The 15,599-nt window shown below is 58.2% G+C and overlaps 1 protein-coding gene across 2 annotated transcripts; it reads left to right on the top strand.

Moving 5' to 3' along the window:
* The first annotated feature begins 215 nt into the window (after nucleotides 1–215).
* On the top strand, nucleotides 216–13,073 carry SNTA1 (syntrophin alpha 1). Of its 2 annotated transcripts, none has more exons than XM_065031839.1 (8): nucleotides 216–543; nucleotides 2,877–3,062; nucleotides 10,091–10,289; nucleotides 10,382–10,589; nucleotides 10,658–10,788; nucleotides 11,578–11,705; nucleotides 11,778–11,965; nucleotides 12,215–13,073. In XM_065031839.1, the coding sequence occupies exons 1-8, from the start codon at nucleotides 270–272 to the stop codon at nucleotides 12,305–12,307; spliced, it is 1,407 nt and encodes a 468-aa protein (XP_064887911.1). In that variant the 5' UTR covers nucleotides 216–269; the 3' UTR covers nucleotides 12,308–13,073. The 2 variants fall into 2 exon arrangements, with proteins under 2 accessions (XP_064887911.1, XP_064887910.1); XM_065031838.1 differs by having other exon boundaries at nucleotides 221–543; nucleotides 11,509–11,705.
* The last annotated feature ends 2,526 nt before the right edge of the window (nucleotides 13,074–15,599 follow it).

Here is a 15,599-nt window from a genome sequence, read left to right on the forward strand (position 1 = left end):
GTCGGACTCGATGATCCTGAGGGCCTCTTCCAACCAAAATGACTCTATGACTATATGACCCCCAGCACGTCCAGGGCCAGATCGGGGACAAGCAACGGAGCATCGTGCGCCGGGGTCCCTCCCTGCGCCCCACGCGGGGCCGGAGCGCGGCCGCGGGTCACCTCCCACCCGTGCCCTGTCCCGGCGCGGCGGGGCGGTGCGCGGGGCGGCGCGCGGGGCGCGGAGCGGCGCGGAGCGGGGCGCGGGGGGCGGCGCAGCAGGCGCGGAAGATGGCGGCGGGCAGGCGCGCCCCGCGCAGCGGGCTGCTGGAGCTGCGCGGCCCCGGCGGGCAGTGGCTCCGCGTCCTCCTCACCCTGGCCGAGGACGTGCTGGGGGTGAGCCCGGCCGACGGCCCCGGCCCCGCGGGCGGCCCCGGCGAGGCGGCGGCGGCGCAGCTGAACGGCGGGGAGCCGGGCTCCGCCGTGCCCGAGGCGCTCGCCAACATCAGGCGCACGGTTCGCGTCGTCAAGCAGGACGTGGGGGGGCTCGGCATCAGCATCAAAGGTGAGAGCCAGGGCGGGGGGGGCGTCCCGCGGTGGGGGGAGGCAGCGGGCGCCGGGACCTGTTGCTGCCGCTTTTCCAGCCGCTCGCTCCCGCACCCGGAATAAGAGCCCGCGGGGAAGCGGAGCTGGGGCAAGGGCTGGCGTTGGAGTCTTCAGTGCCCTAACCCAGCCCTTGTGCAGGATGTGTGGCAGTGATGGGACCTGAAACATCGCCAGCCCAGGGACAGAGCAGCACTTTGGGGTCCGGGGGTGACAGATCAGCCCCTTGGCACTGCACCCCGGCTGGAGTGGGGGTCCCTGATGTTTGGGAGTTGCAGGGGGCTCCCGTGGCCCCTTTGCCGGCAGAGGCAGGGTGCTGTCTCATGAGGCAGATGGGACACTCAGGGTACCTGATTACAAAAAAAGCTGCCTTTTTGCAGCCAAAGGGAGGGCTTTGCTAGCGTGTCCTTGTCCCCCCTATGCTCCTGTGCTGAGAAATGCCCCTTTAAAACTGTCAGTAAAATGAAGCGATTGTAGAGCCCTTGACGATCTCCAGGTGCAGAGAGCTGGGACGTGAAACCAATGCTCTCAAGCTTGGAGATGTCCGCTCCCGGAGAGCTGGGCAGCGAAAAGCCGCTGTGTTGTAATCCCTGTTCTCCCTCGCGAGCTGCCCCCCTCCTCCGTGACTCGCCTCAACTTCACGCTGGAAACTTCTTGGGGCAGGGATGGCGTTTCTGCCTGCCTTTGCTTTTCATGCAACTGCAAGTGCGTTGCAAGCTCCACGAAGGGAGGATTAAACAGGCAGCAAAGGGCCATCGCAGTGCATGGGCGAGAGATTCGTAGCTCGGTGTGCGGGCTCGGCAGCCCCGCGGGCAGCGGCAGGGAAGCTCTGGGGCTCTCACCTCCTTACGTGGCTTCTCCTCCCAGCTCGGAGGGGACGCGGCTGCAGCCTCCGGCTCCCTCTGGAAGTCGGGAGGTTTTGCGATGTGGATGTCCAGGTGCTGGGACTGGGTCGAAACGCTGCCACTGGCTGTGTCTGCCAGGTGCCCGAGCTTGCCAGCCCTTCTTTTTGGGAAGCATGAAGCCCCCTTCGTAATAACCCTTTGGCTGGCAAGTTATTGCCAGCCCTGTAGCTCTCCCAGGAAAGGAGAAGCATTACTTGGTTCAGTTAAAACTTTATTTTTGCAGTGACGTATGTGGAAACCAAGTAGTTGTTATGTGAAATGGGAGCTGGAAGCTGTTATGGGTGGTGGGACATTGCTCCTCGTCACCCAGGATGCTGGCGCTTCCAAGTTAAAAAGCGTGCCAGCTGCGTGTCACCTGGGGATGCTTCACCACAAACCGGGGTGCGGGTGAGGTGACGTGGCGAGGGGACGGGTGCCCACGCTGCTGGGCTGGCTGTCCCCTGCCTGGCGGGCCCGCGGGGAGCCGGGCTGGCGGGGACTCCTGGCCCTGGCAGGGGCTGTCGGTGCCGGCAGCGCGGGCCAGGAGCCGCTGCGGTAAGGACGGGCTCGGCAGCACCGAGCAGCCCCCACGGGGGCCTCCAACAGCTGATAACCAGAGCCCTGCGAGGGGCTTGGCAGGAGGCTGAGCGAGGAAATGCCTGTGGCACTGGCTGGGAGCAGCGCTGGGGTGGGTGGTGACAACAGACTGGGCTCAAATCTCCCCCCAAGACCAGAGATGATCTCCTGGAGGCTCCTCGGGACAGGCTGTCCTGGGGCGTGGGGCACGTTGGTGCTGCTGATCCCTGACTGCTCCTGCCTGGGCTGGAGCTCAGGCTCGAATCTCCCTGCGAGTTCAAAAGTTAATGTGCAAAATGATCTCCTTGAGCTGCCAGGAGGCTTGAATAGCATAGTTTTAAACTGGAGAACGGGGAGCAGCAGGTAAATAGGGCTACTGTGCGGAGAGGAGCAAACAGCCAGGTTGGTTCACTTCTCCCTGACTCTCTTGCCTCTCCTAAAACATTTGGCTGTCTTGTCTGTTTAGATCATGAAGTCCCCAGAGCAGGGATAGTTGCTTAGGACACATGATTAATAATGCAAATAAAGGCATGCTTTCCTGCCAGAATCGATGGGGAGATGGCCAGGGTATGCGTTCACTCTGTGAGGAAATCTGCAACTGTTCAGAGTGGTTTTGGAGCAATTATCTTCATCTGCTGTAAAGCCTCGTGGTATTTTGGCTGCTGTGGTTGTTACGAGTGTGCCGTGGGCATCTGAGGAAACTGTCCCAGTGCGGCAGAGAACTGGGAGGAGGGCTCAGCCTGCCAGGCCGGCTGGTACCCGAGCACCCCCCTCTCCTCCCACTCCTCTGTGTGCTCAAACAACCACAACCCCTTTGTTTCTTTTCTGTTTCAAGGTGGCCGCGAGAATAAAATGCCCATCTTGATCTCCAAGATATTTAAGGGGCTGGCAGCGGATCAGACCGAAGCGCTGTACGTGGGGGACGCCATCCTCTCCGTCAACGGGACCGACCTTTCCGAGGCGACGCACGACGAGGCGGTGCAGGCGTTGAAGAAGACGGGCAAGGAGGTGGTGCTAGAAGGTAAGAGATGAGGGTGCGAGAAGGGACGAGGGTTTTCCTGCTTCTAGGGAACTCATCCTCGTTTTTCCTGGTGGTGTGCTGGGAGCATGGGGATGACACATCATCTGCACACACACGTGCACACTCTATGAAATGGAAAACAACATGGAATCATAGAATCGTTTTGGTTGGAAGGGACCTTCAAGATCATCAAGTCTAACTATTAACCCAACCCTGGCACTACCCCATGTCTCTGAGAACCTCATCTCTGTGTCTGTCCAGCCCTCCAGGGCTGGTGACTCCAGCACTGCCCTGGGCAGCCTGTTCCAATGCCCCACAGCCCTTTGGGGAAGAAATTGTTCCCAGATCCAACCTCAACCTCCCCTGGCGCAACTTGAGGCCGTTTTCTCTGCTCCTGGCGCTTGTTCCTGGGGAGCAGAGCCCGACCCCCCTGGCTCCAAGCTCCTTTCAGGCAGTTCAGAGATCAGAAGGTCTCCCCTCAGCTCCTGTTCTCCAGCTGAACCCCCAGGTCCCTCAGCTGCTCACATCACACTTGTGCTCCAGCCCCTCACCAGCTCCATTCCCTTCTATGCTTTTTCTGTGATTTCCTTTAAACCCGCATCCTCAGCTGGAGTGGCGCTGGGCACCTCTTGGTTTGCTGGAGGGGATTTGGGGCAGGCAGGAGGAGCAGGCAGGGCCAGCTCAGGAACGCAGATGTAGGAGGTGCCTCCTCATGGGGTGCCTGACAGGCGAACCCCAAGTCTACTGGGATACGTCCCTCAGGACAGGACCCTTCCCCTCCCCACCAACAAGCCCCCAGGTTGCCTTGGCTCATTGAGAGGGTCTGGACACCAGAGACTCATCTGGGGCAGTTGTAGGGCTGCACATCCCTAAGGGAGGTTTTAGTCGGGGGCAGCGCTCTGGGCTCTGCCTGGACAAAGAAGAGCTCTGTGTCTTCTCCTGCCAGCGACCGCCGTGGCTCTCGCTTTCCAGCGCCTTCCCCACATTGTCTCAGCTCCAGATTTTCATTTTTCGCTTCGCTCAGCCCTTTCTGCTGTGGGTTCCTCCTCTCCTGGGAGCCGCAGGACCACGGTTCAGCCGGAGGAATGTGCTGCTCTGCACAGCTGCTGGGAGCAGATAGGGTTGGTGGTGGGGTTGTGTGCTGTGTTTTGTTTTTTTTTTTACCAAAGAGAAATACAAGAACCTCTTTCTCTGGGAGTCTGTGAAATTCCTCCCCGTAGCCGTTGTTCTTGGACCATCCTCTTTGTTATTTTTCCTTCTCTTTGGTGTCCTTTATATTGGCATGAGTTTCCTTTCTGCCGGGGGTCCTGCGGGAGGTGGAGATGAGCTGCTCTTTCTGTAGAGATTAACTTCTCTCCCTGGACCACCACTTCTCCTCCTCCATCCCCCAGGGACGGGGCGCTGCCAGGAGGCAGTGGCAGGCAGGGCCTTTGCTGTAGCTCAGCTATGACCCGCTGGGCTTCTTAATTAATTAAAACTCCCTGCAGGTACCCTTGGGAGGAGAACGGGGCTGGGCCGGCTCCCACCACGACACACTGGAGGCTTTTTAATTAGTTTGTAGCTGATGCCCTTGGGCTCCTTCGTCACTGTGTTGCTCGGGGATGCTGCAGGTGACAGCTGGAGCATGGCAAGGGTCTCTGCTGCAGCAAGTACATGGTGCATGTCAATCTCCTCCCTGTTTGGGGTTTGCCAGCACGGTAAAGCCCTCCCCGTGGAGGATGGTGGGGCTGTCACTGCCCAGCGGAGGTGATGGCCTGTCCCCTGGCAGGGGGTGGCCCCAAGGTGCACAAAGCATGTTAAAGGGCAGCCCCCCTGTGCCCTCCTCATGCCTGGGCTCACTGAAAAGTGACACGGTGGCCGTAACATCAAGCAGGCACTTTCTGGTCCCTGTGCGCTGGCAGGGATGACTCCGGCTTCCCTTACGGTTGCTGTAAGTACCGAAACTGAACAATTTGGCACATCCAGTGTCCGTTTGCAGCCTCGCTGCTCCTGGCTGCTTTTAGGAGTTTTTAGGGTAGTGTGCAAGCAGCGTTGCAGCAGGTAACAAAACTGGGAGAGCCTGTACCTCCTCATGGCACTGTGAGTTGGGGTGGGAGTCCCCAAAGTGGCAGAGCTGGGAGATGATGATTTTAATTTGAATATCAGCAGTGGCTCCGTGTGCCAGGTCTCACCTGGGGCTGCTCATCTGGGCTGCTGGCCCGGGGTGTCGTTGCTGGCCGGGCGTGAGGACACGCAGAGACCTGCCCATGTGTCCTGCCAAGAGTTTTCTCAGATGTGCCAGACTACTCTCATGATATTTGCAGGAGTTTGACTGTATTTATATTACATTGTTATTCTGGGGAGAGTTGCTCTCCCTTACCTTATTTATCCCTTGTTTTTTTTTCTGCGTTGCTTGGTACCTAGAGACCCTCCACAGCACGAGAAAGCCTGATAAACATCCTTCCAGCTGCCCTGGGAAGTGCTTTGGTGCCAGGAATGGTTTTCCCAGAGAGGCCCTTGTGCTGTATGGGCACTGGGAGGAGGAGCTGGGGCAGCTGTGGGCGTCTCGACTCCGGGGCTCTGGCTGCTGGGGCTGTCACAGCTCACTCGGTCAAGTCATAGCTTGGAAGGTTGAAATTCAGATAAATGGAGGGGTTTTGGGAGAGCACGGCACTGGGGATGCCCGTCTGATTGCCCTGCAGTCGCAGAGGGTGGAGGTGTGGATGGTGTGAAATGTGAAGCACCCACAAAATTGAGGTGGTGCTGGGGTGAATAACACACGGTGCAGGATGGAGGGGATGGTGGCAGACAGGATTTGTGCGGTTCCCTGTCGCTGCTGCCCTTCAGGGCTCAGCAGGAGAGAAAGCCCTGAGGTGGTCTCCGGCCCTTTGTGGGACACTGGAGTGAATGTCCTCTGGCAGATGTGACAGTCCTGGGGGGCTGAGCAGCTGTGCTTTGCCCTCGGCAGTGCTGTGTGTGCTCGTGTGGTTTAGACGTGGTGACAAACCCAAGCAGAAAGGGAGAGTTCGGACCTGCCCTTGGGATGATGCAGAGTGATGATGGGGGTCCGTGTCCTCCTACCTTCTCCACAGCTCGCTGCCCTGACGCTTTGCTTTCTCTGGAGAGTTTTCTGGGGATGTTTTTTCTCCCATGGAAGCGTGGAGAGTTGTCTCATGATGTCCTTGAGATCACTTAGCCTGTGGGTCACCACTGGCCATGCAGCACAGGGGAATATTTAGGAAAGAGCTGGGGCATGTGGCCCTGAGTGCTGGGACAGGGACAGGAGGGACAGTGGTGGCGCCTCCATCCCGCAGCATCCCATGGCATCTTCCTCCCTGAGATGGAAGGGTTTCAGTTGAGGTGGCTGTGACCAGCAGCTGCCACCTTGTTTGCGTTCAGAGCTGGGGACAGGGGACGGTCCTTGGGTGGGGTGTGGGATGGAGTGACAGTAGCATTTTGGAAGCACACCATAGGTCACAGCCTTTCCAGGTGTCACTTGAAATGTGTGTTTGCTGGCCTCCCCCCAGTTTCACATGTTAATTTTGCATTGTTAGTCCCAAGACAGAGAGAGACCAGCTGGAGATGGGTTTAGCATCTCCTTAGGGCAAGCGCTGGATCTCCAGGACCTCTTTGCAATCTTTCCTGATGCAGTGGCCACCTGTATGGTTGGACCTTTCTGACTCACAGCACCGTACAGATGCTGCTGGGAAGCTCTTGGTGGGGAGAAAAACCAGGACCCATCCTACCCCTGCCCAGCAGCACGGGGTTCAGCCTCTCCGCAGTGGATCTGTGTGTGATCTTGGGCTGAAGCAGCACGTGCTGGTGGCCCAGGCAGCGGGTGGGGGCTCTTGAGCCCGCTTCTGGGTCACTGTGGGGCTGCTTTTGGGGCTGGAGGAAGGTTTGTGGCTCCTCAGCAAAGCTCTGTGGGGTCAGGAGCTTGGTTTGGGTGGTGCTGGTGTGTGGGGTGAGTGATGGTGGCTCAGGATGGAGGGTGCAGCTTCGCTTGGTTCGGGCTCATTCCCCGTCCTTGGGAGGGATGGGCTGGTTAGAGGGGAGGAACTGGGAACTTAAACCAAGGGATTTTTGTGGCTTTGCCCCTTTCTGGGGTGCTGAGGAGAAAAAAATCTGACTCCAACATAGGGAGAAGGGCCGATGTAGGGTCTTCAGTTAAACATGTCGCCGGTGCAGCTCACAGCAGGGTTTGGGGCACACTCAGCGATGCTCTGGGCTCAGGAGCCTTGTGCTGTCACCTTCTGCAGAGAGGTGACCTGGGCACAGGTGGCCGCAAACAGCTGCTCACATGTAGCCTCCCCAGAGACTTTTGCTGTTCCCCCCAAACATAAAATACAGTGTTATTTAGTGCAAAACCCTGAGCAATTAAAGGTCCTATTCATCCCCCCTCCTCTGTGCGGGAGAAGCTCTGTGGGACAGGCCGTGTCCCTGGGGGAGCAGAGAGCCAGCGGGGAGCACCGTGGCCTCGGGGCTCCGTGGGTTTGCCCGCAGGCACCGAGGGGACTGTTTGCTGGATGGAGGTGGCTTTAAGTCATGAGCAGCAAGGCAGGGTTTGTGCCAAGTGACTTTTTGGAGGATGCTGGCTAACCAGGAAAGGGCAGCCAGCCTGGGAGTCCCAGCACTGCAAGATGTTAATTAAAAATAATAATGAAGAATTACAGTTACCAGTGGCAGAGAAGATGCATAATATGGTCCGAGTTGTTTGCATTAATGAGGTGGAGGTAGTTAATGAATCTGTTCAATACCAGGTGATTCTGCTGCCATGAAGTGACTGGCAGAGGTGCAAGTTGTCCCCTTGAAAGCCCGTGCAGCTTCATTATTTGCTTTTCAAGGAACGGGCAGGGACGCAGCGGCCACTGCTGCAGAGCAGGCTGGGGACAGCATTGTCACCCTGAGTGTCCCCTGGCTGTGCCATGTGTCTCTGAAATATAACCCATGGCTGTCACTGGGGGAGACAGCAGCTCCCAGGGACGGTGACAGGTCCCCGGGGAGCACCGCAGCCCCCACCATGTCCTGGCTGCCCCTGTCAGCTCGAGATCCCTGTTGTGCTGCGGGAACCCATCGGTGCTTCGGGACCAGCCTCAAATCCTCCTGAGAGCCACGTGCCAGAGAGGCACACGCACCGGCCATTGCCTAATTCTCCGTGCCCTGTCCTGGGCCGGGCACTGCTTCTCTTTGCTCCGTCGGGACATGACCCCACCGTCGTGCAGCTAATGGCGGTGACATCCTCCGCATGCCCAGGGAGCCACAGGCTGGCATGGGGACACTGCTCGGGTTTCAGCAGCTGAATGGTATCTTTCTGAACTCCAATTAGTTCCCGAGCACTGGGATAATGGCCAGTCCCCGCCGCCAAGATTAATGACCCAGGTAAAATCTAACACAGCTCAAATGCCTGCGGGAACGCAGCGGCTATTTATACTGGGAGGTGCAGGGCACGAGGCTGGTGGCCCCACGCTGCCTCCTTGGCCCTGGGGCCACCGCGGGGTAACCGGACCCACGTGCCGCAGTGGCATCGCAACCATTTATAGCTGCATCCTGCCGGGGGGCTCTGCCTCCCCCCGTGCCCCGTCCTGTGTGGGATTGCGGGACTCGGTGGTTGTGGGGAGCTCACTGGGAGGGGAATGGAGGGGAAAATGGACATGTGAAGGATGGGGATGGTAGGCTCTGTGTGCAGACTCTCTCCTGGTGGGAAAAGGGCATTTTTCTAGCACAAAATCAGGCTGCCGTGGCTTTGCTGCAGCGGTGGAGCCGGTCCACCAACCAGGCAGCTACAAGAGTCAGCAGCAAAGCCACGCTCTTGGACCTGGAGTGAAACCAGCGGTGACGTTTGGGGACGTGGCAACAGGCACGTGTCTGTCCCATGGTCCTTCCCCCAAGGGCCACCAAAGGGAAGCTCTTCCCTGGAGCTACCAGCCAGTCCCACACTGTCCCCAGGGCTGGACCGTGACTGGTCCCACTGGGCTGTGGCGTGCAGGGCATCCCCCCTGCTCACCCCAAGCTTCTTGGCTGGTGCTGCCAACCTAATTTTCAGGATGTAGCTGTGGGGCCCCATGAATTCACAGTGTCTTTCGTCTCCCCCTTCCTCTAAACCTCGGGAGCCGACCACTGTCCTGGCACAGCTTGGAGGGCTCTGGCTCCAGAGCCAAACTCACTGGGGCTCAAAGCTGGTTTCTTGTCCCTGGTTTGTAACTCCCTGGGCAGGGCTATGTAAGCTGCAAGCACGCAGTTGGAAGCTTTTCCTGGGGCCAAGCCATGGTATTTGAGAGCTGTTATTCCCACTTGGCAGCGGGACCAGCTGTACCAGCACAGTTTGGACTGTGTAATTTTGGCCTGGGACTCCTGCCCATTCTCCACCCCCTGACTCCATGTGCCACCCGAGGGACCTGATCAGACTTGTATCTGTGAACTAATCTGGGTTAAAAGAAAGTATAAAGGGGGAATGGCCATTTTTACCCGACTGAGGGAGCTTCCCAGGCTGGAATGGTGGGGCAGAGGCACTGGGAGGATCCTAGATGTCATGTCACCCCTTGGTACCACCTTGCCCACCAGTGCCATCCCCTCCCACACCCACAGGGGTGCAGGGCAGAGGACCCTGTTTTAGCAGAGCCTGTTGTGACAGGACAAGGGGTGATGGTTTTAAACTAAAGGAGGGAGATTCAGGCTGGACATGAGGAAGAAATTGTTTACACTGAGGGTGGTGAGAGCCTGGCCCAGGTTGGCCAGAGAGGTGGTGGCTGAACCATCCCTGGAGACATCCCAGGCCAGGCTGGACGGGGCTCTGAGCAACCTGAGCTGCTGAAGATGTCCCTGCTCATGGCAGGGGGGCACTGGGGGAGCTGGGAAGGGCCCTTCAACTCATACTGTTCTGTGACCCACAGCACCCATGCGTGGCCACTCGTGAGAGGCAATGGAGGCGGCACCAGCTCCAATGCAGAGAGGGTGCAAGGGATTTTGGTGGGGTGAATGGGTGCTGATGGGTGGGATGAAGCTGTCCTGGTCCGCGCCATGTCCTCAACCATGTGCTGCCTCTCTTCCAGTGAAGTACATGAAGGAGATCTCGCCCTACTTCAAGAACTCCTCATCAGGGGCAACAGTCAGCTGGGACCCCTCACCTGCGGCCCCGCAGAAGCGGTCATCCCCCCTCCTGCCCCCTCGGGAGCTCCGGGAGGGCAGGACTGTGCCTCTGAAGATGTGCTACGTGTCTCGCAAGTGCCTCCCCACCGACCCGGAGCACAGGTCAGGACATGTTGCCGGGGTCTGGCGATGCCACCGCGGTGCCCCGGGGTGCCGAGGGCTGGCGGGGACCCAGCGGCGCCGTGTCCCTGCAGGTACCTGGAGGTGTGCTCGGCGGACGGGCGCGTTGCCCTCTTCCTGCGGGCGAAGGACGAGGCCACAGCGCTGTCGTGGCTCAGTGCCATCCAGGCCAACGCGGCCCTGCTGCTGCCGCGGGTGAAGGAGGAGCTGCGAGCGCAGCTGGTGGGCGCTGGCACGGTGGCTGGACGGGACATCAAGCACGTGGGCTGGCTGACCGAGCAGGTACCCCTATGCCCCCTGCCACCCCATGTCACCACACTGCTGGTGGCCCTGACCCCATCCTCTTGCAGCTCCCCAGCGCTGGCACCAGGAACCTCTTGGCCGTCCTCACCGAGAAGGAGCTGTTGCTGTACGGCAGCCTGCCGCAGAGCCGCGACGCCCTGGGCAAGCCTGCGCACAGCTACCCCCTCATTGCCACCAGGTAGGGGCCACCAGCCCAGCACCCTCCTGCCCTGCATGGGGGACAGGGTGCTGGCAGGGGCCTGGGGTCTGGGCAGAGCCCCAGGGTGGACGGAAGAGCCCCAGGGTGGTGGTGAAGGCTGGGAGTCCGGGCAGATCCCCAGCATTGGTGGTAGAACTCCAGGGTGGTGGCAGTGTCCAGGGATCAAGGCAAGGGCTGGGGCTCAGGGCAGTGATGATGGCAGAGTCCCTGGTTGGTGGCAGAGGCTTTTGGGATGATGGCAGAGCTAGGGGGCATGGTGGCAGTGTCTAGAGGTGCTGGCAGGGTGCTGGGGTTAGTAGTAGAGCCCTTGGGATGGTGGCAGACAGTGGGGATAAGGGCAGCATCCAGGGGTGGTGACAGAGCCCTGAGGTTGATGTCAGTGTCCAGGGATGGTGACAGAGCCCTGGGGTTGGTGGCAGTGTCCAGGGGTGGTGGCAGGGCCCTGGGCGTGGTGCAGGGTGTCAGAGCAGGTTCAGTCGGTTCAAGGCATCTCCGGAGGGTCTGGTCGCGGGAGGTGCCGCCTGTGCGGGGGGAGAAGGGGGGTGCGGAGGGAAAAGGGGGGTGCGGAGGGAAATGGGGGGTGCGGAGCACACCCGCGGGGCTGCAGCGCCCCCTGCCGGCCCCGCCGCGCAGCCACCACCGCGGTGTTGAGCGCGGTGCTGAGCGCGGTGCGGTGCTGAGCGCGGTGCGGTGCCGCAGGCTGGTGCACTCGGGGCCGGCCAAGGGCTCGGCGCTGTACGAGGCCGAGCTGTCGTTCGCGCTGCGCAGCGGCACCCGGCTGGGCGTGCAGACCCACCTCTTCAGCCTGGAGAGCCCCCGCGACCTGGCGCTGTGGACCCGCCTGCTGGTGGACGGTACCCACGGCGCTGCCGAGCTGGTCCAGGAGGTCTCAGCAGGTCAGCGATGGGCCAGGGGGAGACAGGCGGTGGTGTGGGTGGCTGTCATCTCACCCCCGTCCCCATGTCCAGCTTGCACATGGAAGGGGCAGGATTGCACCCTGTCCATCCACATCGACAAAGGCTTCACCATCTCCACTACCGAGCCTGGACTCAGCAAGACCATCCTGCTCCAACAGCCCTTTGAGAAGTTGCAGATGTCCTCTGATGATGGCACCAAGATGCTCTACCTGGACTTTGGTGGACCGGAGGGAGAGATCGTGAGTTGACTTCACCCCACCCACTCCCCCACCGACCCCAGGGGGAGCAGAGCACCCCCCCTGTGCACATCACCCACCCTGCACACATCACCCACCCTGCATAGCCCTTCCCAGCACCCTAGTAAGGCTGTGGTGGGCTCTGGGGGGCTCTGGAAGATCCCTGCCCTCCCCACCACAAGCAGAAAACTGGTGGCTGCTCCAGACACAGCCCCTTCCCATTGCAAACATCCTTCCGTTCCTTTCTTGCAGCAATTGGATCTTCACTCCTGCCCCAAAACTATTGTCTTTATCATCCACTCCTTCCTCTCGGCCAAGGTGACGCGGCTGGGGCTGCTGGTGTGATGAGGGAGCGCCGGGCAGAGCAGCCCCAGCCCCAGCCCATCTATGCACATCCCGCCAGGCCAAACCCCGCCCTGAGCCATCCCATGGAGACTGGAGCCCCCGCGGGGTCATGCCACCCCCCCAAGGAAAAGCACCATCCAGCTGGAGAAAAAACATTCCCGATGTGGTTGGGGCAGCGGTGGGTGGAATCCCTCTTGGATGGCAGCGCCGGGACTTCTCCGGTCTTCCTTCCCTTCCTTCCTCCCGCTCCGGTGCTCAGCGGCAGCTGGAGAAGCCTGGTTGGAACCCACCACGAGTGGTCGCGTGGTTGTCACCCCAGTGCCTTGTGAGATGATATTTTCTGTACAAAGAACCTGTTTTTATTGATGTTTTATATTTATATCACCCAGTTAAAAAATGCTGATGCAGCAGCTCTCACTTGAGGTCCTGCAGCACAAGGACGTGTGTCTGTCCCTTGGACAGACAACCTGAGGGCTGGAGTCCGGAGTCAGCTCCATAGTGCTTGAGAGATGGGAGCTGCAGATCAGCTCTTTTTGCCAATTTTTCCCATATTGTACTGAACGACAGGATCCACTTTGCTTTGTCGGAGTTGGACAGTTTGTTTTATTTTGCCAACTCCTTGGTCACTTTATTTCTCGGTTTGGGGGGAACGATTGTCAGGTGGCTGCTGGGAAAGACCTTCTTTTATGAACCAAAAGATTCTGCATGAAAATGCCTATTTTTTTTGGTCAAATAAACATTGCGGATCACAACCAGCAGGAGCCCATATCTGTCTTCTGGTTTTGCTTGGAGGAGTAGAAAATGGGCTTGTTTTGATACCAGGGCTGTGCCCCAGGGTGTTTTCTACCAGGGAAAGGAAGGGTTTCGCTTGGAGGCTGTGGGACGTTGCAATGAGCCTGTGGTGTTGGTCTGAGGGTTCTTGGGACCCTGGGCAAGAATTTAAAGTGGGGACAAAAGTCTTTTGAGGTGCCCAACACTGTGCTGGCTGCGGCGGAGAGGGACATGCTGACACCCACGCCAGCTTCGGTGATACCAGCTGGGTCTGAGTACTCTGCGCTTCGTGCTTCTGGATGCTCAGTGGAGGGCAGATGTTGTTTCCAAACTCAAAAAAGTGGTGTGTTTTGCTTTTTTAAAAAGTAGCCGCCTGGGCGAGCAGCAGCAGAGGCTTTGAACGTTGTTCTCTTCACATGCCACCCTTGCTGAAAAACCAAGGCAGCGAATGCAGCCCTTGGTGCGTGGTTACGGTGTCTGCGGGTTCCCGGCACGTCTCCAGCACAGCTGGTATTTACTGAGTGGTTCCCAGATTAACCTCGACCACTGTTGGCCCGGGTGCATCCTTGTTAGTGTGGGGGTCAGCACCGAATAGTCTTTTCTCTCCCCAAAAGCGAGGGGTGATGCTGTGATGGTGGCTGCTGCCAGCAGGCTGTAGGGGATGCCCAGAAATGACCAAGTTCCCTGAGAAGACCTTGTTGGAGAGGGAGAATCCCTGTTTCCCTGGCTGTGGGTGCAGGGTGCTGCTCCTTGGGTGCTTGTGAAGCAGAGGTGACACCTGCAGCTGAGGAGGCTTCAGGGCTTCTGCTCTGCTTGGAGCCCACCTCAGTGCACCACTGGGGAATTAATTGTTTGCCTAGCGAAGATGAGCAGACGAGGGTGGGCACAGTGGCCTGGGGGAGCTTGTCCCTCTCGGGGAGGCGTTTTGGGGGGACGCAGTTTGCCATGTGCAGAACCGCTCCCAGGTGCAGGGTCCCTGATGCTGTCGCAGCCTTTGGGGTGTAGGGGTAGAAGCAGGGTGTGAGGTGCAAAAAGATGGAAGGAAAGCAATGAAACTCTTAAACTCTGCCAGGGGAAATGGAGGCTGGGTATTAGAAAGCAATTCTTTGCAGAGAGAGTGGTCGGGCATTGGAATGGCTGCCCAGGGAGGTGCTGGACTCACCGTCCCTGGAGGTTTTTAAACTGAGATTGGACATGGCACTTAGTGCCATGATCTAGCCAATGGACTGGAGTTGGACCAAGGCTTGGACTGGATGATCTCTGAGGTCTTTTCCAACCCAGTCCATTCTGTGATTCTGTGTGATTCTGTGAAAACGCAAAGCCACCAGGGCAGTGAGGTGCAGGTGGTTTGAGCAGGCAGAAAGCACAGGAACAGATTATTTGGTGTAAAGAAGTAGTTTTTATGGGATGCATAAGCACTCGGCTGCTCAGGTCTTGGTGGGACAGGGTGCTGGAGAGGAGGGGGCTGGAGGGGCCCGTGTGGTCTGGCCCGTTCCTCCCTGCGCACAGCCCGGGGCTGGCACCAGGCGTCTTTTGTGATGAACAAGCCTGTACTTTTTATTGCACATAACTGTCAGATTTCCAGGAGACCCTGCAAAATGGATTTGCGAAAGAAAAAAAAAAGAACCCCTCCCTCGCCGTTACTAACTGCTAAATCGATACAACAAGTAATTTAGAAACAGATGGTGTATTTTTCTATGATCAAAAGCATGTCTGCACAAGGAAACACATTATTACTGCAATTTACCTTCCCCTTCCTGCCCTACAGCCATTACTCTTTGGGGTTCATTCTAATAAAAGAGGGAATCACTCCCGATCCGGAGCAGATTTCCTATTAATCTTATAGACCACAAAGTGCCTTGACTTTGCCAGCACAACTCGGGCAGACCGCTCCGCTCCATGCCGGGGCTATGAAAGAAACAGCTTGGTTTGGAGATGAGTATTTCTTTCCTTTGATTTCTTTGCATTTGATATTGGTGATAGAATGGGGACTTTTTTCCCCCTCATGTATTTCATGGTGGTTTCTCAGCCTCTTCATCCTCCTGGCACCATCCTCTGCTTGATGGGACCCTTCCCCTGGTGATGCTCTTGCAAAGGGCTTGTAAATAAAACAACGGCCTCTTATTTCTCTGGGTGGTGTGGGACCTTGTAACATAAACCACCCAGAAAGAGGAGCCTGTGGCAGCTGGAGATCACTCCCAAAGTCCAGAACATCTTTGATTCCTGGGAAGATGCCCAGAGAGGTGATATTAGCATTGCAGAAACGGGTTATTTTCCAGGCTGATGCTGAAGGATTGAGGCCAACGCTCATCAGAGACCCCAAAATCTTGGGGAAAAACTAAAAACAATGCTGCAATTATTTCCTAAAACTCCTAGTTTTCCCAAAATCCCCAGTTCTCATTGGCGTAAGTATCTGGAAACGTTCAGACATCTGGAGTCGGCGCTGAGTTTCTCTGCCTGGGGAAGGTTTTGGGGTTGGCATCTGGATGGAGCGATGAGCACTCCTGCCCGGGACCGCACC

The sequence above is a fragment of the Columba livia genome, chromosome 16 (genome assembly GCF_036013475.1).
Source record: "Columba livia isolate bColLiv1 breed racing homer chromosome 16, bColLiv1.pat.W.v2, whole genome shotgun sequence".
NCBI classification, from domain to species: domain Eukaryota; kingdom Metazoa; phylum Chordata; class Aves; order Columbiformes; family Columbidae; genus Columba; species Columba livia.

Bases quoted from the DNA above. Each gene is read 5' to 3' on its own strand.
- SNTA1 (XM_065031838.1), top strand. From the start codon at position 270: ATGGCGGCGGGCAGGCGCGCCCCGCGCAGCGGGCTGCTGGAGCTGCGC. The intron at 10,590-10,657 runs GTACCCCTATGC...ATCCTCTTGCAG, and splicing joins TGGGCTGGCTGACCGAGCAG to CTCCCCAGCGCTGGCACCAG. The intron at 10,789-11,508 runs GTAGGGGCCACC...GCGGTGCCGCAG, and splicing joins TACCCCCTCATTGCCACCAG to GCTGGTGCACTCGGGGCCGG.